Source organism: Colletotrichum scovillei, assembly GCF_011075155.1.
Source record: "Colletotrichum scovillei strain TJNH1 chromosome Unknown Contig00004, whole genome shotgun sequence".
NCBI lineage: Eukaryota > Fungi > Ascomycota > Sordariomycetes > Glomerellales > Glomerellaceae > Colletotrichum > Colletotrichum scovillei.
Window position 1 is genome coordinate 3,049,993 of NW_023336262.1, and position 25,050 is coordinate 3,075,042.

At 52.3% G+C, this 25,050-nt stretch overlaps 5 protein-coding genes across 5 annotated transcripts; 2 read left to right on the forward strand and 3 right to left on the reverse strand.

The window, feature by feature from the left end:
• Positions 1 to 1,421, reverse strand: HER10_EVM0004235 (extracellular serine-rich protein; the record flags this gene model as incomplete). Its single annotated transcript, XM_035473887.1, has 6 exons — positions 1 to 214; positions 270 to 775; positions 831 to 935; positions 988 to 1,080; positions 1,141 to 1,179; positions 1,233 to 1,421. The coding sequence occupies 6 exons, from the start codon at positions 1,419 to 1,421 to the stop codon at positions 1 to 3; spliced, it is 1,146 nt and encodes a 381-aa protein (XP_035334859.1).
• A 2,633-nt stretch (positions 1,422 to 4,054) lies between these two features.
• Positions 4,055 to 6,415, forward strand: HER10_EVM0003979 (U2 snRNP auxilliary factor). The gene is made up of 6 exons (XM_035473639.1): positions 4,055 to 4,196; positions 4,273 to 4,301; positions 4,359 to 5,462; positions 5,516 to 5,777; positions 5,835 to 6,046; positions 6,099 to 6,415. Exons 1-6 carry the CDS (start codon positions 4,172 to 4,174, stop codon positions 6,123 to 6,125), a joined length of 1,659 nt encoding a protein of 552 aa, XP_035334844.1. The 5' UTR covers positions 4,055 to 4,171; the 3' UTR covers positions 6,126 to 6,415.
• Positions 6,416 to 8,615: 2,200 nt separating this feature from the next.
• On the reverse strand, positions 8,616 to 9,479 carry HER10_EVM0009953 (dpy-30 domain-containing protein; the record flags this gene model as incomplete). The annotated part of the gene is made up of 3 exons (XM_035479424.1): positions 9,049 to 9,479; positions 8,749 to 8,990; positions 8,616 to 8,691 (listed from the first exon to the last, which is right to left on the reverse strand). Exons 1-3 carry the CDS (start codon positions 9,184 to 9,186, stop codon positions 8,616 to 8,618), a joined length of 456 nt encoding a protein of 151 aa, XP_035335271.1. The 5' UTR covers positions 9,187 to 9,479.
• A 187-nt stretch (positions 9,480 to 9,666) lies between these two features.
• Positions 9,667 to 15,172, forward strand: HER10_EVM0003195 (uncharacterized protein). The gene is made up of 2 exons (XM_035472879.1): positions 9,667 to 10,266; positions 10,321 to 15,172. The coding sequence occupies exons 1-2, from the start codon at positions 9,758 to 9,760 to the stop codon at positions 12,338 to 12,340; spliced, it is 2,529 nt and encodes an 842-aa protein (XP_035334782.1). The 5' UTR covers positions 9,667 to 9,757; the 3' UTR covers positions 12,341 to 15,172.
• A 144-nt stretch (positions 15,173 to 15,316) lies between these two features.
• Positions 15,317 to 20,416, reverse strand: HER10_EVM0012883 (uncharacterized protein). Its single transcript, XM_035482263.1, has one exon. The coding sequence runs from the start codon at positions 16,621 to 16,623 to the stop codon at positions 15,970 to 15,972; it is 654 nt and encodes a 217-aa protein (XP_035335491.1). The 5' UTR covers positions 16,624 to 20,416; the 3' UTR covers positions 15,317 to 15,969.
• Positions 20,417 to 25,050: the final 4,634 nt, after the last annotated feature.

The following is a 25,050-nucleotide window of genomic DNA, read 5'->3' on the forward strand; positions in this document are numbered from 1 at the left end:
TCACTCCTTTGTCGATGGTCGGTATTCACTTTCCTGCTCTGCGAATGAGAAACGTGGCATGTATCTGGGTGGTGGAGAGTTACCCGAGTCTCTCGCCGTTGGCAGCTCGACTGGCGTAGCGGCGGGTGCAGCAGGGGCCGCAGCAGGAGTTGTCGCCTGGTTATCCGGGGCTTCGACGACGACGCTAGGAGCTATAGACGAGATCCGGTGATCGCTAGGACCTAGGTTAGCAAAATAAAAAAACAGCAGCAAGATCCGAAGACACTTACTGGTAGGTCTGCATGCCGTTAACAGGATGTGTGAATCCGGTAGGTTGGGGGCTCAGTTGAGGGGAGAACTGGGCCGTCGGAGTGGCGTGATCACGGTAGGGACCGCTGAAGTTACTGTAGTGACTGTTTCTCCATCCTTGAGTTGATGGACTCTTGGGTTGCATCGAGTAGTTGAGCTCCGTGACCACGGGCTGGGATGGGGCAGTGGAAGGTGCCTGGTACGCGGTAGAGGTTCTCTTATACGCGCGATTGATGCCGCCTCGTCGGCCGCACAAGTATACCAACAGGCCTCCCAGGAGGAGGAAAGCTAGAGAGCCGATCACGATACCGGCGATTTGGCCGCCGCTCACACTGTGATGGTAGTTGTTGATGATGGCGCCGTTATTGGAGCCGCCGCTGGTTGCCTTTGGTGCATCTGATTCAGTCGGGAAGGGTTCGCCAGGAATAATCTGGGTGGTCAGTGGGAGGGCTGCTTCGAGCTGTTTGTCGAGGGTCTGGGTTGAGTTCTGAGACTTTGTGAATATACGTGAATCTTCTGGCATTCTTGTTGGTATGTCTTACCTCGTTGATAACACCGATCATCTTCTCTTTGTAGCATGAACCAGGAGCACCACAGTAGTAGAAGATCGGAAGGGTGTCATTGACGCGAAGTCTATATCGTGGCATCTGAATCATGTTAGTCCCCATGACCCGCCTGATTCTCGTGGGCCATACTGACATCATTCGTAATGGCCTTGACCGACTGGTTTCCGCTGTAGAAGCCCTCACGACCAATGTCGATGTACTCGTATGGCGTGCAAGGAAATCCAAACTCGGCGCGAATCACCGAGTGAGCATCGGGATAGAAGATCCATTCGATGGTATCGCCAACGTTGGCTTCCGTCTTCGCCGGTGAAAATGCAAATCCAGACTAGCAAGAGGTCAGCTAATTTCAAGCGGTTATTGGGGGTTCCAGTCACTTACCGCTCCGACGGCAATAGTATGCGTTTGCGCAGCAGCAACAGAAGCCGTTGCGGAGGCTACCGCTGCTGTCCCGGTAGTCGTGGAGCTAGATGTTGTAGAGGTGAGGAAAGGCGAGATAGTTATTGTCGGCAGCACCTGAGCATTCACCAGGCCCGCTAGAGCGGCTACTCCTAACGTGAAATACCCCATTTTATCAGGAAGCTATGTTGTTCAATCACAGGATTGAGACTGGGACCAAGCAGTCGTAACGGGAATGATACCGGAAGAGAGGACAGCTCGAGGGAAGAGGGGGGATGTAACGTGTGAAGGGCCTATGGCAATACTTATTGCGGCAAACATCCTCATGTACACGCCGGGCCGGGCTGACGATGGGGCTGGGGCGGGGGACTCGGGCCCGATGGCTGAGACCATCAGTCTGCATCCTGCTCGAGAACTCCGCCCAAAGCATGCATGAAAGACCCGTTGGTTTGGTGCCCACATGGCAGAGGCTGCTTTACAGCTTTCGGTTTGACTATGCTCCAGCCCGATAACCGGAAGAAAGGAAAGTGGCGGATATCTATCCATGCAGCCATGAGTCTTGGATAATGGTCTCAGCCTTTATTGAACGTCGATCGAGGAGATGAGTCTTCAGAGCAAGGGACTACCTCGTCATACCCTTCTCTCGTAGCTAACCGACTGAGAGGAAATCGAGAGGAGACAAAGACTCGCGAAGATATCGAGACGTTTGCCATCGCGAGGCACACGTGCGAAGTGCCGGATATGGCATAACCATGAGTTGAAATGTAACGTGCGATTTTCTTGTGATACTTGAAGTAATTAGACCAACACGGCAGATGGACTGTTTGACGAAATCTAGAGAAACACTCGATTTCAGAATGTGATACGGGGCAGCTGGCCGAGCTGGATTGACTTGAGCCAGTGTCGAAGACGATCATTCGCAAAGGATGGCTATCACTAGAAGAAAGGGTGAATGAGGCGAACTGTCGCAAAATGCCACTTGATGAACATGAAGGTCATCTATCACACTGTGGAAATGGACGGCTTCATACATGTTTGCTGCCCTAGCCCAGACTTTGAATGCGGTCGACCGGCTCTCACCTGAGCAATGTTTGGTGGCGTTTGTCCTACAGGGAGAGCCGTTTGGGAAAGCAGAACCACGCATAAGTGAGGTCCCTCGCCGAGCTACTTGCTGTGAGTCCGGTCCCGTGGTCCATGTGGTAGGACGTAATAAGCTGGACCAGACGAAGAAGGTCCGAAACTTTACCCCATGAATAGATATTTGAAAAGAGGCTGCTGGAGTGGCTGCGCTGCTCACCTTTATACCATACACATCCGACATCCCTTGTTTGTAGATCAAATTTAGTGCAGTGCCTATCTCAAAGACTACCAGTCAAACGGCTTTGCTGCGGCGATACAGCAAGATTTATGCTGGAAAGAGACCGAAGACACAACTAACCTACCGATTAAGACGAGTTGTGTCCGGACAATGCAGGCGCTAAGACATTGTCAGGGTCCTAGTGTTGCACTAGCGGCGAGCATCGGGCTCTGGGGAATACATCCAGGGCTGAGAGTGAGACAATGTTTGGAAGAACAGCTGGCCATCCTCCCTTGCTTTCGGATTCTTTGGGAGCGGGTGTCGTCCATAGGCACTGACAGGATGTCCAAAGTGAGAGCCGCGAGCCGAGGTGTGGGACAACGCGGCACCAGACTCAAAACTAAGTGGTGGCTTGTGGTGTTTGGATTTGCTGACTGCATGGCTGAGCCGTGTTATGGAGCCTAGAAGCAGACACCAAGCTGAAGAACAAACTTTTGACTGAGTTCATACTCGAGGAGTGTCGAGATGGAGAACTCGCATGATGCGGGTCATCTCACTGTGAACCCTAGTAACGTTGGGCTCGGCACGGTGAAGCATATTTTCTGAAGAGCTTCCCAATCTCAACAATCCATCTTCGCGACTGATAGCAGAATCGATATCAAAGCCATGCCTTAGTTTCAGGCTCCTTGACCTAGAAGGTGTTGGAGGCAAAGCGTGTAAGGATTCTGCTTGGGCGAGAGCACAGCTGCCGCACAGACCAGCTCCCTGACGCGCAACGGCTGACGGTATTCCGAGACTCTTTGGTACGCGCAACTTGGGCGCGTAGGGACTGGAGGTGGTAAGGTTTGAGATCAGCCGCATGCGCAGTGAATCTTCGAGAAGATGTTCGAAGGCAATGCAATGGTTAAGTGGTGGTTGCTTCTTCATCAGCTCTTACACCAGGCGTGGGCAATGAGAGTGCAAGAAGTGAGTCGGAAGTTTGGTGGGCAGGCTTCCCGCGAAGAGAAGCAGACGTCGTAGAAGAAAGGTCGAATGCATTCGCTCTCATGTGTCGATTCTCATCAGGGGTTAATAGCGACTAATAGGATCCAGGTCATCTGCGGAGATGAATCTCGTAAGCAGATAGAGTATACACGGAGCGGTATTTGGAAAGGAGTTTACTTGAGAACATGATGGGGAAAATAGGCTATACAAAGAGGCGAGCTTAGTTTAAGATTACTGAGACCAATAGATCAAATCTCTGGGAATATCCAGGCCAGGTTATGTTACATCCTGAAGGTCAAAATCGACGAAAAGAAGTTCCAAGTGTCCGAGGCTGTTGATACTGGATAGTGTCTGCTGACTAACGCACTTCGACCGGGGATCACCTTAGCGCGGAAGGAAGCACCTCAAGCGGGCCCAGAGGTCTGGACAGGTCCACTTCGACCAAAGCTCTTGACCAATCATAGTACAGTTTCAGAGCTTGACCTCTTCAGGGAAAAAAGTTCCAGCCTCGCGCCTGTGGACTGGACGACTGCGCCTCTGCCTCACGCGGCAATCTTCAACTCCATCGCCAATTGCCTTCTCTAGCCTGGGTTGACCATCATTTACGATTAGCCTTATCACGCCACGTGCAATCGCAATCATGAACGGCGACGGCTATTCTCGTGGTAAGTCTGCATGATGTCTGACAGACCTGTCTGTACCGATGCCTCTGTGTCTAACAAACGCCTTCTGGGGGAAAAGGTCGAGGAAAGGGATCTCGCGACTATCCGGTATGTGTTCATCATTCACAACGAAGTACCTGCACCCAAAGCTGACCCTTGATACAGAGAGAGCGCGATGATAGACGCGGTGGCGATAGAGACAGACACCGAGACCGAAGACGTTCCCGTTCCCCCTACGACCGAAGCTCCAGACGTCGCGAGGATGAGGACAGTTACGCGACAAGTCGCAGCCATCGCGAGCGCGAGCGTGAAGATAGATACTCTGGACGCGAGAGGCGTGGTGGAGATCGAGAGTGGGATCGCGACCGCGGATCCTCCAGACGCGATGCCAGAAGAGATGACGATGATCGCCCGCGGAGAGATCGCGACCCGTACGACGACCGACGCCGAGGCGGACGAGACAGAAATGAGGATGCCGGATTTGGCCGCCGTGAACAACAACAGCAACGCCAACGTAGCGCGACGCCACCGCCCAAGAAGAGAGAGCCTACACCTGATCTGACAAACATCACATCAGTATTGGAGCGCAAGCGACGTTTGACTCAGTGGGACATCAAACCCCCCGGCTATGAGAATGTCACTGCTGAACAAGCCAAGTTGTCAGGCATGTTCCCTCTACCCGGGGCTCCTCGCCAGCAACCCATGGATCCCAGCAAGCTTCAAGCCATCATGAACCAGCCAGGTGGCCAAGTTAACAGCGCTGCGCTGAAGCCGAGCAACTCGCGCCAGGCCAAGCGTCTGCTCATCAACAACCTTCCCCCATCCACGACCGAAGAAACCCTCCAGAACTTCTTCAACTTGCAGCTTAACGGCCTCAACATCATCGAGAGCACCGACCCCTGCACCAGCTGCCAAGTTTCAAAGGACAACTCCTTCGCCGTAGTTGAGTTCAGAAACGCTTCTGAGGCCACCGTAGCCCTCGCTCTCGATGGCATTTCGATGGAGGCCGACGATGCCACGAATGGTGCAGCCGGTAGCCAAGGCCTGGTGATTCGTCGCCCGAAGGATTACATCGTTCCCGCGGTGGTTGACGACGTCCCATACGAGCCGGGTGTCGTTTCCAACACGGTGATCGATACTCCTAACAAGATTAGCATTGTGAACATGCCTCCTTACCTATCAGACGAGCAAGTGTCAGAGCTTTTGGTATCATTTGGCGAGCTCAAGGCCTTTGTGCTTGTTCGTGATAGAAGCACAGAAGAGTCTCGGGTAAGCTGAGTCGCATTTGGCCATCATACATATCATACTAACTATCCTTGCAGGGAATCGCGTTCTGCGAGTACGTCGATCCAGCAGCTACGGACGTCGCCATTCAAGGCCTCAACGGTATGGACCTTGGAGACAAGAAGCTCAAGGTTCAGAAGGCCAGTGTCGGTGTAACTCAAGTTGCTGGGGTGGAAATGGGAGTTGCAGCTATGTCTATGCTGGCTGGAACTACTTCAACTGACTCTGAGGAAACCCGTGTTCTGCAACTTCTGAACATGGTCACTCCAGAGGAGTTGATGGACCCTGACGATTACGAGGGTAAGCGCCAGCATCTAGTTCTGGTCTTGTGCACACATACTGACTGACAATCTGCAGAAATCAAGGAGGACGTCCAGGAAGAGTGCGCCAAGTTTGGTAACGTGCTGGATATCAAGATTCCTCGTCCCGTGGGAGGCAGCAGACAATCTGCTGGTGTTGGCAAGATTTTTGTCAAGTTCGAGACCAAGGAGTCATCCAAGAAAGCGCTCCAAGCACTCGCAGGACGCAAGTTTGCGGATCGCACTGTTGTTACCACCTACTTCCCCGAGGTAAGAAGAGCCCCAGGATGGCATTGCAAGACAATTACTGACTCTGCTGCAGGAAAACTTCGAAGTCGGTGCCTGGTAACCATTTTCACATTGGGCACAGGGAACAGCGAGATAACATAACCAAAAAGGCAAGGCAAGGCGGAAAAGGGAAATTTAGGCCGATCATACTCTGACAGCCTTGTAACCATTGAAAATGCTGTATCATAATTCCGCGATGCGGGCCGCAGGCGACAGGGACGGGAGCATCCACCAAGTCGCAAAATTGCAGATGACTTGCGGTGGCTTCAAGCCGGCGCGGTGGAGGAAAACTAGGGGTGTTTTATAAAAACTTCTGACTGAAAACCATGGTTAAAGGCGTTGATTATACCTGCGTGGTTGTATTTGCATCAATGGAACACTTCTACATGTTGGGTAGGTGCCGAACTTTGGAGGTTGTGGTATTTTCGATTCAAAAACGTGTATGCCTACAGCGCGCTTCAGTCATTTCGAGTCACAGGAGTTGGGACCATTGTTTTGTTCATGTTTTGATTTGCTATCTATCCAGGGGCTACGCGCCATCAAGGTTGACTCTGTGTGTCTGATTTTCCACTGCGCTTCACTTGAGGCGTGAATGAAGACCAGAGTCAGTTCCAAGTGTGTAGACCTTTATAGCTTGTTAGCTTTCCATTCAGAGTTCGAATGATTTGAATTGAGAAAGAGAAAAGGTGCAGTATCAGAAGTCCTGTTCATTCATTAAGCCCGAAGACTTTAAAATAAGAGGTACCAGAAAAAAGTAATAATGGAGGATCATCATTTGATGCATAGGGATTAAACGAGGAGCGTACGTGAGAGATTCTTACCTGAGGGGAAGCATGTAGAGAGGCACCGCGAACCAGCACTCAGCGGCGATGCATCTGATCTCAAAGAGTTGAGGTTGAGGGAGCAAGAAGAAAAATCTCGAGCTCTCGAAGCTTGAGGTAAGCAAAAGAGTGCACGGACCAGAGTGAGGCTGCTTGGCCCCATAAATCCGGCCCAGTAGCGGGTCCTCCAAAATTTTCCAGACCAAGCCCAGACGGGACAAGGATGGTATGCTGCGAACTCGTCGTTAGAAGCAGCTGGGCCCCGCATGAGGAAGGAGCACTGCACTCAAGCAGCTGCCCTAATTAAGCGAGGTTCTCCCGCCCGCACAATCCACCCCGTCCACGCCGACCGGCAGCCCGCTCAAACATATCGCAATTGATCGTGAACTTTTTTCCCTTCCCTTTTCAAATCCGACCAGCGACCGACCGACTGACCCCCTCGACTCCAGCCGACAACACCACAAACCACCGTCAAAATGGGCCGTCTTCACTCCAAGGGAAAGGGTATCTCCGCCTCGGCGATCCCCTACAGCCGCAACCCCCCTTCGTGGCTCAAGACCACCCCCGAGCAGGTCGTTGACCAGATCTGCAAGCTGGCCAAGAAGGGCGCTACCCCTTCCCAGATCGGTGTCATTCTCCGTGACTCCCACGGCGTTGCCCAGGTCCGCGTTGTCACCGGTATGTTGAAATCGAGGCCTCTCAAATTCTCTGCAGGAGAATCGAAAAAGAGGGAGAATTTTGCGACTGACTGTTTTCGCTCTCTACAGGCAACCGTATCCTTCGCATCCTCAAGTCCAGCGGTACGATCCCAGTTATATGAACACACCAAGCGGCGACTTCGATGTCGAGAGATTATCAAAACCGTCCGCGAGGAGCAATCCTCTTTACCGCATTTAATGCGCCTCTGCTTGGTCTAGGCTGACAGAGAGATATGATGAACAGGCCTCGCCCCCGATATCCCTGAGGACCTTTACATGCTCATCAAGAAGGTACGTGAATTGTCCTGGAGACTCTCGTCTCTGTCTATTTTGGAGGAAACCCCGGGTGGATGATTAACCAATTGGGTGATGCAGGCTGTTGCCGTCCGCAAGCACCTCGAGCGCAACCGCAAGGACAAGGACTCCAAGTTCCGCCTCATTCTCATCGAGTCCCGTATCCACCGTCTCGCCCGCTACTACAAGACCGTCGGTGTCCTCCCCCCTACCTGGAGATACGAGTCCGCCACCGCCTCCACCATCGTCTCTTAAGCGCCCTTTAACCGCTATCACGAACGAATGGATTGGTCGTCGCACGACGCGGTGGATTCTGGTCATGGAGTTGGGGTATTAGGAAAGTGCATTTAGAGCTCTGATGCCAGCTCTCTAGGCCCGGTGGCCGCGCGGGGGTTTCTCACGCCGCGGAGGAGGAGTAAATGTTTCCCTGCATGTCACTCGAAAGAAGTAGACATAAACCAAACAAAAATGAGGAAATTCTTCCAAGGCAACACCAACGTCTATGAGTGTTTCAAGGGCTGCTACGAGGAATCAAAAGTTTTATGAACCGTGGTATCATTCATATCGTCATGACCTTGAAGCATAATGCTCAAAGTAGCTATTGCAAAGACTTTTCTGCTTCCTAAACGCCTAGCTTCATGCCAACCAAATCAAGAGCCCATCGTCCCAAATGATTATGCCATCCAAGCCCGTATATCGCCTTGTGGTGAAATAGCAAAAGAAAGCTCGCCAAGCAGTTCAGGCAGAAGGCTCGTTTCTACGACGAGACTCCTCGAGAAGGAAGTTGCCCAAGACGTGAAGAGGATTAGCAGGCCTAAACCACAGCGCAATTAGCATTATAGGTTATGACCATAGGAGGAGCAGTCCTTACTGGTTCTTGCTGATAATCTTCATGCCCTCGAGCAGAGCAGCGGTGACGTGGTTGTTGATGTACATGCGGGCATTGTCGCCGTGCTCTACTGCGCGGTTGGGGAAGTTCGTCGCATTGTTGTCGGGATGAACTGAGCCAGCACGGGAGCTAGCCTCACCATTGACATTGCGGCTGGGAGTACCGGTTCGGCCAGGAGCAGGACTGGGGGCGCTCGGGGCGACCTGCGGGATCGGAACGGGGGACTGTAATATTGAGATTAGCGAGGCGAGAAATGAGCGCATGATATTCTCAGAATCATACTGAAGCAGGTTCGCCGGCATCAGCCATAGGGATGTCGAGGCTAGCAGCGTCGGCCATCGTGGTAGCAGACGCAGGAGCAACTGTAGAGTCCGCAGGCGCAGTAGCTTCCTGGGCAACGGGTTCTGCCGGGTTGGACATTGTGAAAGATGAAAGATGCGATAAAGACGATTGATTGGTTTTGTGCTATGGCGCAAACTCTCCTAGTTGAAAATAGAGCAGGTGTCGAAGGCAAGGTCCGTTGACCGGTAAGGATAGATACTTGCGATTTGTTGATTATCGGAAGCTGTGAAGTTTGCGACGGCAAAGGCAAGATGCACAAAGACAAGCTTCCAAAGCAACGAGACGCACCAAAGCGATCTTGAAAGATTGGAGTGAATCTATTGGAGAAAGAACGGTCGTTCCGGAGCTCCAATAGTGGTTTGAGGGTCGAGGAAGTTGTCAATTGACAGCGGGGGAAGTTGCGACAGTCGGGAGGGCCTGATGAGGAAGCTGTGGTTGTGGTGGGCCAGAAGAATCAGAGCTCATTTACGCGGGGTCACCTGATCTCGCGTTCAAGGGCGCTTTCCCTCCTGCGGCAGCCTGTTTCCTTCGCGTCTCCATTGCACATGACGCCACCAAGGCAAACCCCATTAATGATCTTCGCAAACTACGCTGGTTGACTGAAACAAGAGCCGTCTCTCTACGATGTCGCTATTGATCAATTCGCACTATGGACGCCTTCGTACAGCGGCTTCCACGCCCAAGATCGCAGCCTTCTTCAAGATCTCCAACGAGACCTTCGCCGCTCGGTGAGAGGCCCGCAAAGAAGGCCAAGGTCGAAATCCAGGACAGCGATTGTGACGATGATGATAAGATCAAGTCTGAAACCGATGAGGCAGATACCTCTGGCCTGACAGTCAATGATGTATCTGACGCAGACGACGACGTCAAGCACCACACACGGCAGACTGACATCGAGAGCACTTTGCCACCCATCCAGTTGGACAAAGAGGCGATCGAGGAATATGAGTTGATGAGGAGCTCCCAAGTCAGCGCCCCTGAAGACGAAACAGCCGTCGCGCCTGAACGAAAGTGGGTAAGGGGGAAGAGCTCCATCTACGTGGATGCGTTTAACCTCGCCTTGGATACTGTCTTGGCAGATGAGTCCCATTTGTTCGACGCCAAGGAGTGCAACGTATTCGAGCAATGGAAATCGTTGGGCTACGAGGCCCAGTACCTGTGGGTTTATCTTAGTTCCATCGTATCGCTCTTCTGGACTGATGGCTTGCATAGATATGTGCGCTTGTTCTTGCGCAAGACTTCCGCCTGGCACCGTCAAGACCGGCTGGGATACTATAGCGATGTTTCAGATCCTGAAGCTGCCATTGCGTCTCTGCAGAAAGTCAGAGATCTTCCCGAGCCTGATGCTCCCGCATGCAGCAATCCTGTCGAAGGCATTGACCTGGAAGAGTTTAGTTTAGACGGCACTTTCACATTTGCCGATGCTTCTGAGGAACATATAACGACCATCGAAGAGGCGTCTTCATTGCTAAGCCTAGACGAACTAAAAGATCTTGCTAAAGAGGCCAAATTCCAGGGACGTAACAAAGCCGACTTGGTGAAAGCGCTATGCCGAACAGGCTATCAGCAGACCGGGCTCTTTGCTCATGGGCTACAACGGTCTGGCAGCGGCGAGTCCCAGACTGCTCGAGGTCTAATGCGAGATCGCCACGATACTCCACCACTTCTCAGCAGGCAAGACTCGAACCAGACGCAACACTTTCTAGAAAAGATCAGGATCATCACAGGCCCTTGCATCAGGCTATCGCCACTGACATATAAACTCTTCGAGAGGGTACACCTGGTCTTCTACCGGTCGACAGAATGGACTGAGAAGTCTCTGACGGCCATTATTCTTGCTAGCATCGCACGCCGGAACTACCCAGAGTACATTGTCTGCCGAAGTACGAACATTTTTGCTTCTCGAAGACATGTTCTCGAGTTCGAGTCAGCAGTTCGTGTCGAAGCCGAGGTCGATCAGATCCTGGAGTTCAATGGCTCGCCGGGTGAGGCAGGTCTTCGCAAGGTTGTGGATGTCTTCGATCGTGTCTACCCTCGGTGGAAAACACTTTTAAGAGAAGAGCAAGACAAGGAAAAGCGATTATACGAAGAGGGTGAAGGCGCCTACTTGAGAAGGTTCACGCCTGTTCATTCCTACACGCGCATTGTCCACAAGGCAGCATATGTGTTTGGGAAGTTGAAGGATTACGAACGCGAGCACTCTATTCTCACCGAACTTCTCGACCAGCACCTATTCCATCCTGCTAGGCGAGGCAGCTGGTATCAACGAAAGGCCCTCTTAGAGGAACACTACATGTATGCACTAGATGCCAACGCAGTGTCTCCCGATCCCGACATCCAGAAGAAGCATTGGAAACGAATTGCAGCGACGACTTGCGAGACAGCGCTAGAGGACAATGAGTGCCATCTGATCTACCATTACGATTTGCAGAAGCGTCTGCTCAAGCTCGAGAAGCAGCTCCGCATTCCAAGACGACTTCAGCATGATTTTGGCCACGTTCGTCTCCAAAAGCCACTAGAGCATACTGTTGAGGGCATCCAGGTGATCAAAGAAGATCGCCAAGGCAGAAATGGCCGACAAGCAAGTACGAAGACGATTTGGATCGATGAGCTAGAGGAAGGTGGCGAATGCAGCGTCGAAGAAATGTGCCTAAGTTGGTACCGGAGCAAGGGCTATAAGGGATACCACGCTGAGGGAGGCATCGTTCGCACACTTTTCGCCTATCTTTTCTACGACATTCTGTTCCTCTACATCCCAAATGTATTTCAGACAGCTTATCAGACTTGCCCCTTGGACCTCCATACGGATTCATTCTATCCGACGCGGCTGTCCGAGATTAATCACCGACTAGTCGAGATAGGCAACGGCGGTGCGGAAACCATCATCCGCGAGGTCGACGCCAGAGAGCGCGAACGACGAACTTGTGTTATCGGCCTCAACTGGGACTACGACATTGAGGATCTTGTGGAGCTGGTCGGGTGCTTCGATGGTAGCGCACTGGCCGCTCTCTGCAAGGTGATGGCACAGGAGTACCGACAGCGGGGCGGAGGCCTGCCCGACCTGATCCTCTGGCGGACGGAGCCGAAAAAGGAATGCATGTTCGCTGAGGTCAAAAGCGCCAATGACCGTCTCAGTGACACTCAGAGACTATGGATCCACGTTCTCACGGGTGCAGGTGTGAAGGTTGTCCTTTGTAACGCCGTGGCCAAGCAAGTCAAAAATATTGACTGAAGACGCCTTCGGAGTTCTCAAGGATCCCTGCCTGTCGAAAGATATTTTGATTCGCTCTTATGGGTATCCTCTCAGGATATTGCGTGGTGTTACAGGAAGCGGAGATTGCTCTGAAAGCTCAGCGCTTCCCGAACCCGGGAGATATGGCAATATCTTCGACCATGTTGGATGCCGGTCCATGAGCAAAACATGCCAGCTTCGAGATCAAGATTCTTTGAAATTGGAAATGGCCCGCGGTGCCTGATTCCTATGCGCCGGATCAGCCGAGCTCATCTCAAGGGCGGGGAGCCGAAATACGACATATGGCGAGGCCAAAAATAGGATTTTGATCTTCAGCGATCCGCAATCACTTTGAACCCATGGAAGCAAAGAACGACGAAAGAAGATTATGAAACGGCCGAGTCGCCACTAAAAGCTGCACCTAAGCTCTGTTCTGATCACCGGTCAAGGAACTACAGCACCTCGAACAACCAATCGCTTATCCATGATTGGTGATTTACAGTCCTGTTTCAATCTGATCATTTGACAAACTGTCGAAAGACTTGGCTCCAGTTTCAGCATTACTAGGGTCTTCAACTCGTGGCGCCGGGGGGAGGCTAAATCTGGTATCAGATTTCGAGACATCCAGTCAGAGGCGACAACCGACAGGCAGGGCTCGTTTTGGGTCGGAGATTTTATGAATCACATGCAGCCAATCACGCAAAATCGTCGAAGGTCGGTACTTTGGTTGACGAGGTTGAACGGAACCCTGCGTTGCACAGGGTCATCGGAAGCCAGACAGGCAATGAAATCTCACATTCTCACCGAGATTGGAAGACGCAGCACCACAGGCACCCTTTCCCAAGGCTTGCAGCAGTCTCGATCTTTGCCCCTCCTCGCGCTACTGATGCTGCATCTTCGGGGGTGGAGGTCGTCACACTCGCGGTTGGTCTGGCTTCTCGTTTACTGCGTGCGTGGGCTAATGTGGTCCAGACATGCGTCCTAAACATGCTGCTAATGTACGGGACGACGACTCCGTACGTAGTGCCATTTCATGCCTCTATGATCTATCGACCTTCTTCACCGCCAGATGACAGAAATTGATAGCAACCAACCAACATGGGATTCACTGTTCCCAGCAACAGAACATTACCGGCATCTTCCCTCGAGAGAGCGCAAACCCCCATCTCATTTTTTTCGTCTCTGCTCACTGCAGAACCATCCTTGCCCATTTTCGAACCAGAAGGCCAGAAGATTCCAGCTCTGTGGGAGCAGCTTGACTTGCTACTGAGCTTACTGCGACGAGTGACTCTGCGTCAAGGGTCGAAAAAACAAAAGTCACAGACGCTTCGCCTGGCTCTGCCCACCATGATCCCCACACCAGCACGCCGGCGCTTAACTCCTCGACCAATCCGCTGCCTCCCCGCCGACCGTTGGTGATGGTCCTGACGGGAACCGGGACACCGCGGAACCCCTGTCATTCCCGCCGTCGAACCAATCAAGACCCCGGCCGTTCTGAGGACAGGCGCTTAGCAAAGTGAGGTGACTGGGGGCCCTCCACGGCTTCGCTCCGTACGCGACCACCCACCCCCATGCAGTGCCCGGGATGCTGGGTCGTACCATGGCCGGATCTGGCAAGGCGCCCCAGGCCGCTTTTGCTGGTCCTTTTCTCGACTTCTTTCTGACTGGACGTTTCGCCTGCCTGGTACTTTTCTTTGGCTTGACGACACGCCCTTGACTGCGTCTGAGCTGTTGACTATGTCCCATCGCGGGTTTCGAAACACAGTGTTCCTTGGATCTCGACCGCGAACCTGCAAGAGATGCTTTCTGGGACAAAAGCCAACTGAAAGAAAGGAAACAAAATCACACACGCAAGACATGCACACCTCGGAGTGTGCATGTGTGTATCTGTATGAGTGTGAGGCAATCATGGACCTCATCAGCCGTGGTCTATTCCTCAAAGGGCGATGAAAAGGTTAAGCGGACCACGGAGGAGTGGAGGGGGCCGTAAGGAACGAACTTGGGAAGACATGGGTGCGCCTTTCTACACTTCAGTCATCACCGCTTTGCCCATCACGAGTGCAACACCAAGCCACGACTAGCAGCGGGAGGAGGATGGTGACGCCCCGGCGCCAGCAACATCAGCAGTGGCGGAGACAGGAGCAGCATCTATAGTGCTGTAATGTGATGCCCGCTCTCCGGCCGGAACTTGACGCATCACCGCCGAACCGTCACCCCCCATTCCAACCCCATCTAGCCTACCTTCTGCCGGGTGGTTGCCCCCCTCCCCTCCGGTTCGATTGCACCGCTTTCCAAGGTTTTCCCTCATATTGGATCACTGAAGATCGACGGCCATTACATCGATCCCTCATGGCATCCCCCTGCTTGGCGTGGTTTCCCATCTGATGGGGAGGGGTATACAACTCGGCTGTGAGAGAGAGAGCGTACCAAACCCAAAGTGTGACGGGATAGTATGGGTATCATGAGGTGAAGGGCAGGACAAGGCGGACGGGATGGCATCCCCCATCACCTCAGCGGAAACCGAGGCGGGGGAAAGAAGGGTACAGCGGCCAGCCAGCTGAAAGTGAAGACAAACTACGGTCAGATGGTCAATTATGACGCCCAGTCGCACGATTGGGAGCAAATATTCATTTAGTCAATGTCCAAGAACGTGGTCACGGCTCTTTACTTGGAATCACCATACGTGGGTTCGCCATACGTGGATTCAACGCCATATCTGCGAGGAAAGGAAATGGGACCTTGGAACAAGATATTTTTAACCTCTGAAGATCAGAAGAAATCTAACCCGTTTCCTCGTCAACTCCACCCGGCCGGCCATCGCGGCCTCTTCTCCTCCTCCCCGCTAAAGCGCGGGGCCATAACAAACCCACGATGCTGGCCGCTGATGCGGCCGCGCTGCACGAGGATGCCCGCCGTGCAACGATAAACAAATAAACACAGACACATACACAGTGATTCGTCACAAATGCTCTTGCGGTGAAAGAGTTGTCCTCGAGAGACGCAATGCAGTTAGGTTAAGATATACACAGGATGCTGATATTAGGCTACCTGGTTCGCTGTGTAGTAGGTATTCTTGCCCAACCCCCTTCATCGTCTTCCAAAAAATTCCAAGACGCATTCAACCTTTCCCTCCCATTCAGATAATCAAGTCCGCCCACCCAAATAGTTCCTGGTATCGAACATGAGCATCGTAGAGACGCCAAAGAACTCCGTTTGGCCCAGTCCCAATCAAGGACCGGTAGATGATTCGAAACAAAAGACCAACCATTTCCCTCCTCTCTTTCGCAACATATTCCTTGAGATGAACCAATCAGTGATTTCACCCTCATGTTTGCCTCCATATCATGGTGTGCGCCAGTTTGTGTGCGCCAAGTTACTTCCGTTAAGTCATATCGTGGTTAAGTCCCTACGTGGGAAGAGCCTGCTTCATCACATGTCTTGCTTCTCTTTTTTGTGGCGCTAGGCCTAGGTCGTCAAATTGTACTGCGTTTTTGCTGAAGGTAACGTTGTTGAGGCGATGGTGATGGTGATGGTGAAGGTAGGTAGAACAAAAAAGAAGATAGATCGGGATATGTAGTGCCGATGTTGTGCTAGGTTAAAGTGGATTGCGTTTGCTTTGGTCCAGATGCTCATTCCACCTTCCTCCTCTTGCCCTTTGGCGCGGGGTTCATCCTCGGCGTGTAAGTTACTGTCCGCGTGACCACCTCGCGGATGTGACGCACGCTAGTTCTCGAGGGCTTCTTTGAATCATTCAACCTCTTGGCCTTGAGTGCTGCGTCCCAATCGAATACTGAGTGAACCGATCTGGCGCTGAAGGGTGACCGTGCGCTCATTGGTGAGTCCAGGTGCGATACTGCTGGAGAGGGCGGGATCTTGAGGCTCGGGAAAGAATTCGCACCGGTGGGAGGTGCTGACATTGGCAGATGTGTGAATGGGCTTGGCGGGATGGCTGGTGCCGTAGCCGGAGCTTTATGCTCGTGTTCACACTTGCAAGAGATATCGGTCTGCTCGCTGGTGGCGGTGGAAGGCAATGAGTCCGGCGTGGACTCGGGCGTAGTCTCGCCAGAGGTTGATGGCTTGAAAGCAGCCGGTGAGTTGAGAGACATGGCCTTGAGGAAATCCGTGTAGGCGGTTGGCGGGCTGATGGGTGTCTTGATGGGAAGGTCCTTGCAAGACATGGGTCTGGCAGAGAGCGGAGTCGAAGCCGAGAACATATTTTCCGAGGGGAAAGTGCTGGTGACGGGCGTGGCCAGCTGGGCCAACTTGGGTCTGTTGACGGGCATGATGGCTTGAGGCGGAAGGAGAGGCGGGAGAAGAGTGAGGTAGTAGCGAATGTGTGCGTGGAGAGAGGTGTCCAGTCAACTAAATGACTCTGACGTGGTGAGAGAGGAGGAAGTCAGGCTGCCTACGAGCTGCAGAGACAAGTCGCCTGGGGAGAGAAGGGAGAGAGAAGACCGGTAGTTGCGAGGGTGGGTGGACGTTATATTATTTCGAAGAGAATGCGGTGGGCGCTTGTGTATGTGTGCGGTCGTAGTGTAAGTGAGCCGGAAAGAGGACTGCAGTGCGAGGTCAAGCTCTGACGGCGGCAAGGAGAATGGAAGGTTTTAGGAAGCTGATGTGCTCCCGGAAGTCTGGTCTGGGGTTGCTGGGGGCTTGAACAGGTGGGCAATAACAAGCCAGTGCTATTCGCCAGGAAGAGGTTTCGAGTTTGGGCGGGAAGACAAGCAGGCAGACAAAATGTCAGTCTTTCCAGGTCGGCAGGCTGGACAAGGGAGGTGCAGAGTTGTGAGAGGGGTGAAGAAGGGGGCGTCTGGTGATGAGATGCCGCGGACGAGGGGGAGGGGTGGATGGCTTGAAGAGAAACAAACAACAGAGAGGATGTAAAGCCTGCACCAAAAGGCTGCGGTAGCGCGTGAAGGATTCTGTGAGGTGAAGAGGAGTCGTGATGTGTTGGTGACAGCGGATACAGATGGTCCAACGAGAGGAAAGCAGTGGCGCGCGGCGGGAGCGTCGAGGAGAGCGGTAGACACGAACAAGAGCGAGAGCGTGGTGGTGGGGAGGACGGGGACAGTAATCGAGAGGAGCGGACGCGGGAGTCGAGAGAGACTGAGGTTGACCGGGGTATCTCTAAAGCGGCAGGGAAGCAGCGGGTGGATGAGCTGGGATTGGTCGTGGAGCTTCAACACACGACGGTCTGATTCGTTGCGCGGGCGCGTGTGGTGTGTGGTGTTCACTGCCTTAGTGCGTGCTGAGCCTGCTGCAGGAGACAGCGAAACAGAGAGACTGGACAGAGACGGGAACGGGGCCTGTCAGGGCAGTGAAAGAGCCAAAGCGGACAAGGGGGTCGATGAACTGCTGCCGCAGCAATTAATTTGCCTCTATTGGCGTCCCTTCTTTGGACGAACCGGCTCGTTGCACGCCAAAAGAAAGCGGGCAAATTTTGTTCTGGGTTGTGACTGACACAGCGGTTGGCCTTCGTCCCGTGCTTTGCTGCGGTGCCCGAAGCTGCCGTTGGCTGTGATGCAATAAGGTAGACTGGCTCGTCTTGTTTTTTTTGTTCCGGTTGTTTGCGTCTAAAGACGACAAGCCAATGGGAGTGGCTTGGTTTGAGGAAGCGGTTGGCGTTCGGCGGATGGCTGGGATCACCGTTTGTCCCGTCGCGCGATCGTGGATGCCTCGTGGCCTCTCGCCCGGTAAATGTGATGAATGTGTGATTATTGGATGAGCCTTGGACCAAGGTATTAGTCGGGTGTCGGGTAGCAAGTCAACTAAGGCAGGCTCAGGTAGTGGCGTAGTGCAATGACGATGTTGCTTTGTACGGATGTCTCGTCGATTAGGATTGGTTGGCTATCAAAGGTAACCGGCACCTGTAAGTCGTAGTCGTCCAGTGAATAGGTATCTAGTATCGTCCCAAAAGCGGAGGCTACAAAGACTCGCAGCACTGGGTGGAGGTGATGCGCCGTGTAAGTGGAGAGCGGGATGCAAAGCCACCTCAGACGGTGGATGGTAGGAGAGGCAACAGAGACAGAGACAGAATGCCGTAGAGAAGCAAAGACAAGCGATCGTAGAGGGCGAGTAACTCGAATGCGAAGCTACCTGAGCTAGCAAGAATCAAGAAGGCAGTGACCCGGCGTGGAGAGGCCTCGATTTCTGGTCTGAAAGGCTGATACAGAGGCGTGATTGGCTCTTGGAAGAGGCTCGCGGTGAGGTGTCGTGCAGTTGCGGGCTGTCCGTCGCTGGGTCCAACGGGGCTGCTTATGGGCGCTAGCAGAGAAGCACTGTAGCCAGTCAAAGAGGCGGAATTGCAGTGGGAAGACAAGAGTCGGCCGGGGCAGCCGTCCGGAGGATGTTCCGCGGTTGAGCTGGCTATTCTTAGTGCTGTGTGTCTATGACTGGTGATTGGACGCTGGCCGAGGGCGCTTTCTCACCTGTAAATCCCCACGTCGTCCACCAGATCTTGCAGATGAGTCTTCTGCCGGGAAGATGTGTCGAGAACCGGTCCCGATGGTGATGAGTGGCGAGGCGGAGCAAGAATCTCGTTGGATGGTCCGGAAGATTCGAAGCTAACAAAGACGGGACACAAGAAAAGACGTCTCGGTCCGATGACGATGAAGCCGGGGTGGGCAAAAGAGGAATCAAGAGGCAAAGACGAGAAAAAGACGTCGTCAAGCGTCGTCAGACCTCGTGATGACAGTGGGTCCGAGGAAAGGCGCCGGAACTGATTGATGCCGCAATGAATACGGACGGGATTGACAGCTGAACAGGGGAAGCAGGATGCAACCAGTGGATGATGAGTGCACCTGATGATATGAGATGAATGAGGTGGATGTCAAGGTGAAGAAGATGCCTCGGTCTGTGGTGTGAGGCAAGAGACCTGGACCTGGGAGGAGGACAAGAATTTTGCAATGAGGCAGGAACCTAAGGAAGGGTGTGAGCCGAGTGTGATTGCCTTGTTGGTTCTGGTGTCGGTGTTGGTTGGTGTTGGAAGGAAGGAGGGAAGGAAAGCGCTTGGCTCTCGACTTCTTGATTTGGGGGCTTTCGAGTGATGAGAAGGGAAAGGGAAGGAAGAGCTGAATGATCACGAGCTTCCTTCTATTTTTTCAGCATCACTGTCGACCGGATTGAGCCACCGTTTTATCCAGCAGTCCTTCCATACAAGTTTCTGGTCTACCTGAGGTACTCGGCCTCGCGATCCATCTTTCAAGCGCCTGTCTCCATTCGCGATTTGCTTGACATCGACTTAGTCGCCCAAAGTCAAGAGAAAAACAAAAACAAATAGTTAAAATTCGTTTTTTGAAATTCAATTCCTGCTTCACTCCGCGCGCGGCACCGTTCAGCGCCTCAACTCTCGACACTCCCTCGATCGATTTGAGCCTATCTTTCCATCTCTTCTCAAGCGCTCTCCATCAAAGGACCACCATACGTCCTATTTCAAGCCACCTGGCCCAGCAACCAGATCTCGCCAGATCCCAGAGCGCGCGCCATATGAAGCATGCCGGCCATTGGACCTGGCTTCCACCACGCCGTTGGCCGTCAGCGACCCGGAGAATTGCAGACCCATGCACGCAATCTACCCCCAAGCATCAACTATGAGGAGCGGGTACGTGGCCGGCCATCTCTTCTGCTTGCCTCCGATACACTTGGAGGGGCTCTGCTCCGGCCCCAGTCCGTACCCGACTGTCATACAGCGCGCGCCTCCAGCCAGTACAACGTTGGGCCGCGGCCCGGTCGTCGACCCTCACCACCACCGTCTCCGTGTCAAGACATCATGGGCCGGGTCACCTCTCCCAGCCTCCCAGACCTCAATTCCGTCTGCCATCCTACTCGCCGACCATTTTGCCCACTCCATCATCTGCCGACTCTAGACTCCCTGTTTGTGGATGGTCTAGATTCATAACTCTGGTGATAAGCGCCAGTGCATAGCTTGTTCTATTCGCCGGCTCAAAGGAGATCGAATCCTTCGCGCCTGTTTCCTGCAAGCTCCCTGGCATCTCATTTGCCAGATCCACGCCAGCTTGCGCGCCGCAAACTCTTGGAGTCAGTTTTTTATCTCGCCGCCTATGCTCAGTATGCAGCCACACAATCTCGTCAACTGCTGCCCTGAGGCACATTCAACTCGTGTTGGTCCACGCAAGCGGTGTATTGTGTTAGTGCGTCTATGGCGTCTTGCGAATCCTTCCATTGGACTTCGATGATAGACGCGACGTGGAGGATTCAAAGAGGTTGAATTTTGATCTTGAAAGACCAATTGCTTTCTGAGTTGTCGCTCCTGTGTGCCTTGGGTCGTACAACTCATGGCCCTCGACCTGAAGGATCGCGCTTAATATGTTATGCAATCGATCGAAAGAGACTGTTGACTTAACTTGTAAGACTGCGTAGACGCCCCTGGAGACGACGACTATGCTCTTCTCCCGCCACGCCCTCGGCGTTGCTAGCAGTCCGTCCATTTGCCGCGCGACCTTCAGCATCGAAGGCTTTCGACCAGCAGAGTCAGAGCTTGATTCAGGTTATCCGGTTCCTTCAAAAGCCAATGATTCCTCTGCCATCCTCAAAGGCACGTTGGTCAAGGTACGTCCTCGCGCACCAGAGACTAAGGCAGTCGCGATCTCCTACGTCGCGACGCTCATCAAACAGATCGGAGCAGCTTTCGCGCCTCAGATGCAATGACAAGCAGTCGAGGATTGGCTGGCCTTGTCCCTCAAGAGTACGTGATGCCGTTGTGAGCCGCTGGCCTGTTTTGCTGGCCGGGACCATCCATATCCAAGTGCAAAGTACGTATGGCCTTCGACGGACTCATGAGTATTTCGCGGAGGATTTACCTCATGTCCCGAGGAATCCAGGTCTGAAAGACAAAAAAGAGTTCACCACCAGTGTAGCTACATGCCTTGGTGCACTTGCTGAAAATCGAACTCGAACTCGTAGCCTGTCGTCGAGTAGGCTGTGGGCGTAATTAATTATTGACCTTGAACCATTCCATCACCCAGCCAGTTTGTCCTGACACCCCGACCTAGAGGGGCGCCTGCTGTTGCTGGTGACAGGAATGGGATTGAGGGGGGGCATATATCTTTGTCCTGTCGTATATTCGAGAAGAGTATTCTGGGTTTTTTTCCGTGGCGTCAAAGTAGGTCGCCCAGCAAACCGGGTTGTCATAAAGTACACCAACGGCCGACCTCAGTTACTCCCAAGACACAAGCGTTGCGAGTAAGCGGTGGGAAAGAAGGGTGGCTAGGGACTAGCTACACTCCCGAGCTTGCGATCAAGGTGATTGTAATGCTTCTGGCCGAGATCTTGTGGATTCAATTTACCTTGATTGAGTGCGAGGTCAGTATTTGCTTAGACTTAGGGGCTCTGCTTGAATCGTCTTCGTGATGTGTAGGCATATATAAACGTCGACCTATATGTCTAAGAGCAATGAAACGAAGCAGCAGGCCACCGCAATACTCCCTGTGAATTTCAATCTTACCCTAAGATATAGACTGTAAGACGTAGGGATTGGCCATAGTATTTAGTTATAAGAATGAACCGGGTGTCAGTCCCATCACATGAATTTACACTCTACCCACCTTGCCCCTTCAACCTCCTGTTGTTACATGTCAGAATACGCCCCGAAGTGCATCTAGAGCCAGGCAGTATATAGTCTGCGGAGACTGAATCATGCTTTCTAGACTAGATCATAATGAAGACCGAAGATTTCCTCAAAGGCTTTGATCTGCCCGGATCAAGAGACTCCGGGCCCATGGTGATCAACGGAATCTGCTGGTTTTGGGTCCTGGTTGAGGAAAGTCTTTCCGTTCCCGACTATGCCTGTTTTGTATAAGCGACGAAGTTTGGCGCTGGTTATTGGCGAATTACCTTTGCCAAACTGAGAGCAAGATGAACCTACCGCAGGAGCCCTTACATTCTGGAACTGGCCAAGGTACCTCCTATAGTACGCCAGGAAAATCATGCCAGTACCACACGCAAAATGGCCTCTCTTCGTACGCCATCGCCATGAGGCGTTCACATTAGTCGTTCAGCTCGACTGAGTCGTGTCTTTGAAGAACGTCCACAAATACAAGCGAGGAATGATTCCACTCATTCTCGCGCATCTTCTTTAATGAAGTTTATGGGATGTGATCTAGATACAGGATGGGCCTTTCTTCTAAATGCTAAATGAATATAAAGAACTCGGAAGTAGGAGGTTTAGGTGTCTACCATCATGCCATTCCCTGGTGTCGTTATCAATAGAGAGTTCAAATACGTGTCTTTTGCGCGACGCGAGGCCGAGTGCTGACATCCCCGCTTTCGATGTGATGACTTGATGATTGGGAAATGGCGGAATCTCCGTTTAGAGCATCCTTGGTCGTTCGCATGCGTGGTACAGCACTAGATTATGATAGAGCCAAGGCTCGCACGAGGTTGTCGCGAGATGTGAGGCCTCGTCAAACACTATAATATCTTGGTCATTAAGCTGCAAGCTGCTCTTGGTATCTCTGTCATGTCTGCGTGATCGTGGACTAGCTAGAGATACTCTCCTGGACGGGATTCAACAACATTGGCCTTGAACTCCATACGCGGACAATGTCCTACTACGCGCCTCCTCGAAGCCGATGATACATCAGTAGGCCACGGCCTTATGAACGACACCCTTGCGCTCCCTTAGATCCGCGTTGCCGTGGCTTTGGGCGATGATCAGAATACTTCTGCGCATCAGGGCTAGGGGTAAATCTTGGCCTTTTATCTTTTCACTTACGGGATCGAATTATGCGTTGTTGGCGTTATGAGTAGGAAGCTGCATCGGTTCAAGTCCAGGGAACGCGAGGCGCAGGCTACTATCTGAGCCGGGGAAGTGTAATTGATATGGAAGGCACGAGACGCACTCGTTTCACTGATGAGGTGACGTCCGGCAGTATGGCATACCTGGTGATTCCATCCGATCTACAGGCTGGCTGCCTGCTTCATAGTCAGGTTCAAGTCGCTCCTACCTCAACCAAGCCCAATCGATCCCCATGGTCGAGCGGTATAACGCCCTGGTCCGTTAGTAACAGAACTTGGTATGAAATCTCGAGAAGTCAACGGATGGAGGATTTCGTAGGGGCTCAGTTCGATTTACGGACTGAGCACCTGAGCTTTTGCTTTTTTAACCCCTTTTATATCTTTTACTAAACTAACGCGTTAATAGCTTCTATCACTATTTAAGGTAGCCTATTTTATTCCAAGACCTTGTTATATATATAATTAGGAGCATTCTGTTAGCCTAGGTAAAATTCGATATTTTATACTATGCTGTTTCTTCGCCTGAGCTTGTAGGAGAAGGAGGAAGTGGGCGGCCATTCACATCTCCGAAGTGGAAGGAGGTAGGTGGTATGGGCCGGGCAAGGAAGGACCGCATATTCGGCCCATGCCATCTTCCATCTGACTAGCATCATCTCTCCATCTTGATTGCTTAATAGTCCAATATAGGTATATAAACTGAACGTATCACTCTACCGTGAAACTACCCAGGTCTTATTAAATCTTCGCTTCAGTTCACAAGCGAACCAAAGGGTGGGTGGGGCAGAAACAACAGGAGCCATCGAGGGTTAAAAGCCGGAGCACCGAATAATCCGGAGCATCACGGACTAGGTAGTCAAGACTCCACGACCTTCACCCCTCGGCCATCAGGCTCGGTACTTGTCGTTAGGATGTGAAGGCACTAAACTTCCTATGAGGCATACCCTGAGGGTTTGCCGATGCACCCAACCGTAGCAGGAGCGATATCGTGCAGCCTCATGCTTGTCTGCAGGCCGACTACCTAGAGTCCATTCACTATCACGTGTTCCTTCGGGAGTATTATTTCCTCTGGAAAGATCATTCGCGTGATACCTTCCTCGGCTTTTGATGTGGAAGGGCACTATGGAGGAAAATTCGTTCTAGTGGCGTTGCTTCACATCCTTGGAGATGGCTTTAGTAGATTAAGGACCTCCTGTTTCGATTTTCGATAGAAGTTTCAACCACACTTTCGCGAACCGAATTGTAGCCGGCTTAACATGAGTTCTAGGCGTACTTGGCCAAGAACCCCCCCCCCCCCCCCTCCCCCCAAAAAAAAAGACCTGGGTTCTCAAACTAGAGTCAAGTCATACAATCAGCATCACCCAACAGCCATACCTTCCTCTCACATATTCAAGAGGGCATAATCAGAAACCAAAGGATCGTCGAGAATGGAAAAGATACTTCTACGAGATGGTCGAGGCTATAGAGAGGAGGTAGAAGAGCAATTTTCTTTTTACTTGGCTTAATTATGAAGAGACACCACCTACCTTGCTTCCAGGTCTAGAGAAGCGGCTGTGAAATGTCTTTGGCTAACAAGATTAGAAGACTCGAGGCAAGATTATTTTTCTGCTTACCTTAGATAGGTAACAGGAGCACCTCCTAGGGCAGATAGTAGGCTCTCGAACTCAGAGATGAGCTCGACATTAAGCTGCTTTCTATGATGGAGTGCATCATTAAGCTATACAAGATCATTCCGTCTTCATCGGAGAAGGAGCTGACGAGCGAGATCTAAAACGACGTGCTTACATTCACGCCTATTCTATACAAGTGAGTGCCCTCTGGTATTAGAGCGCTCAGGTATTTCGATTTTGATCCAATGAGAAATCAAGCGGGCGTGTCGTCCTGTATCTTTAACGATATGGGTCATAAGGAGAAGAAACGGCGATCAAGGGTTATGTAACCACACTGCTGTGATACGT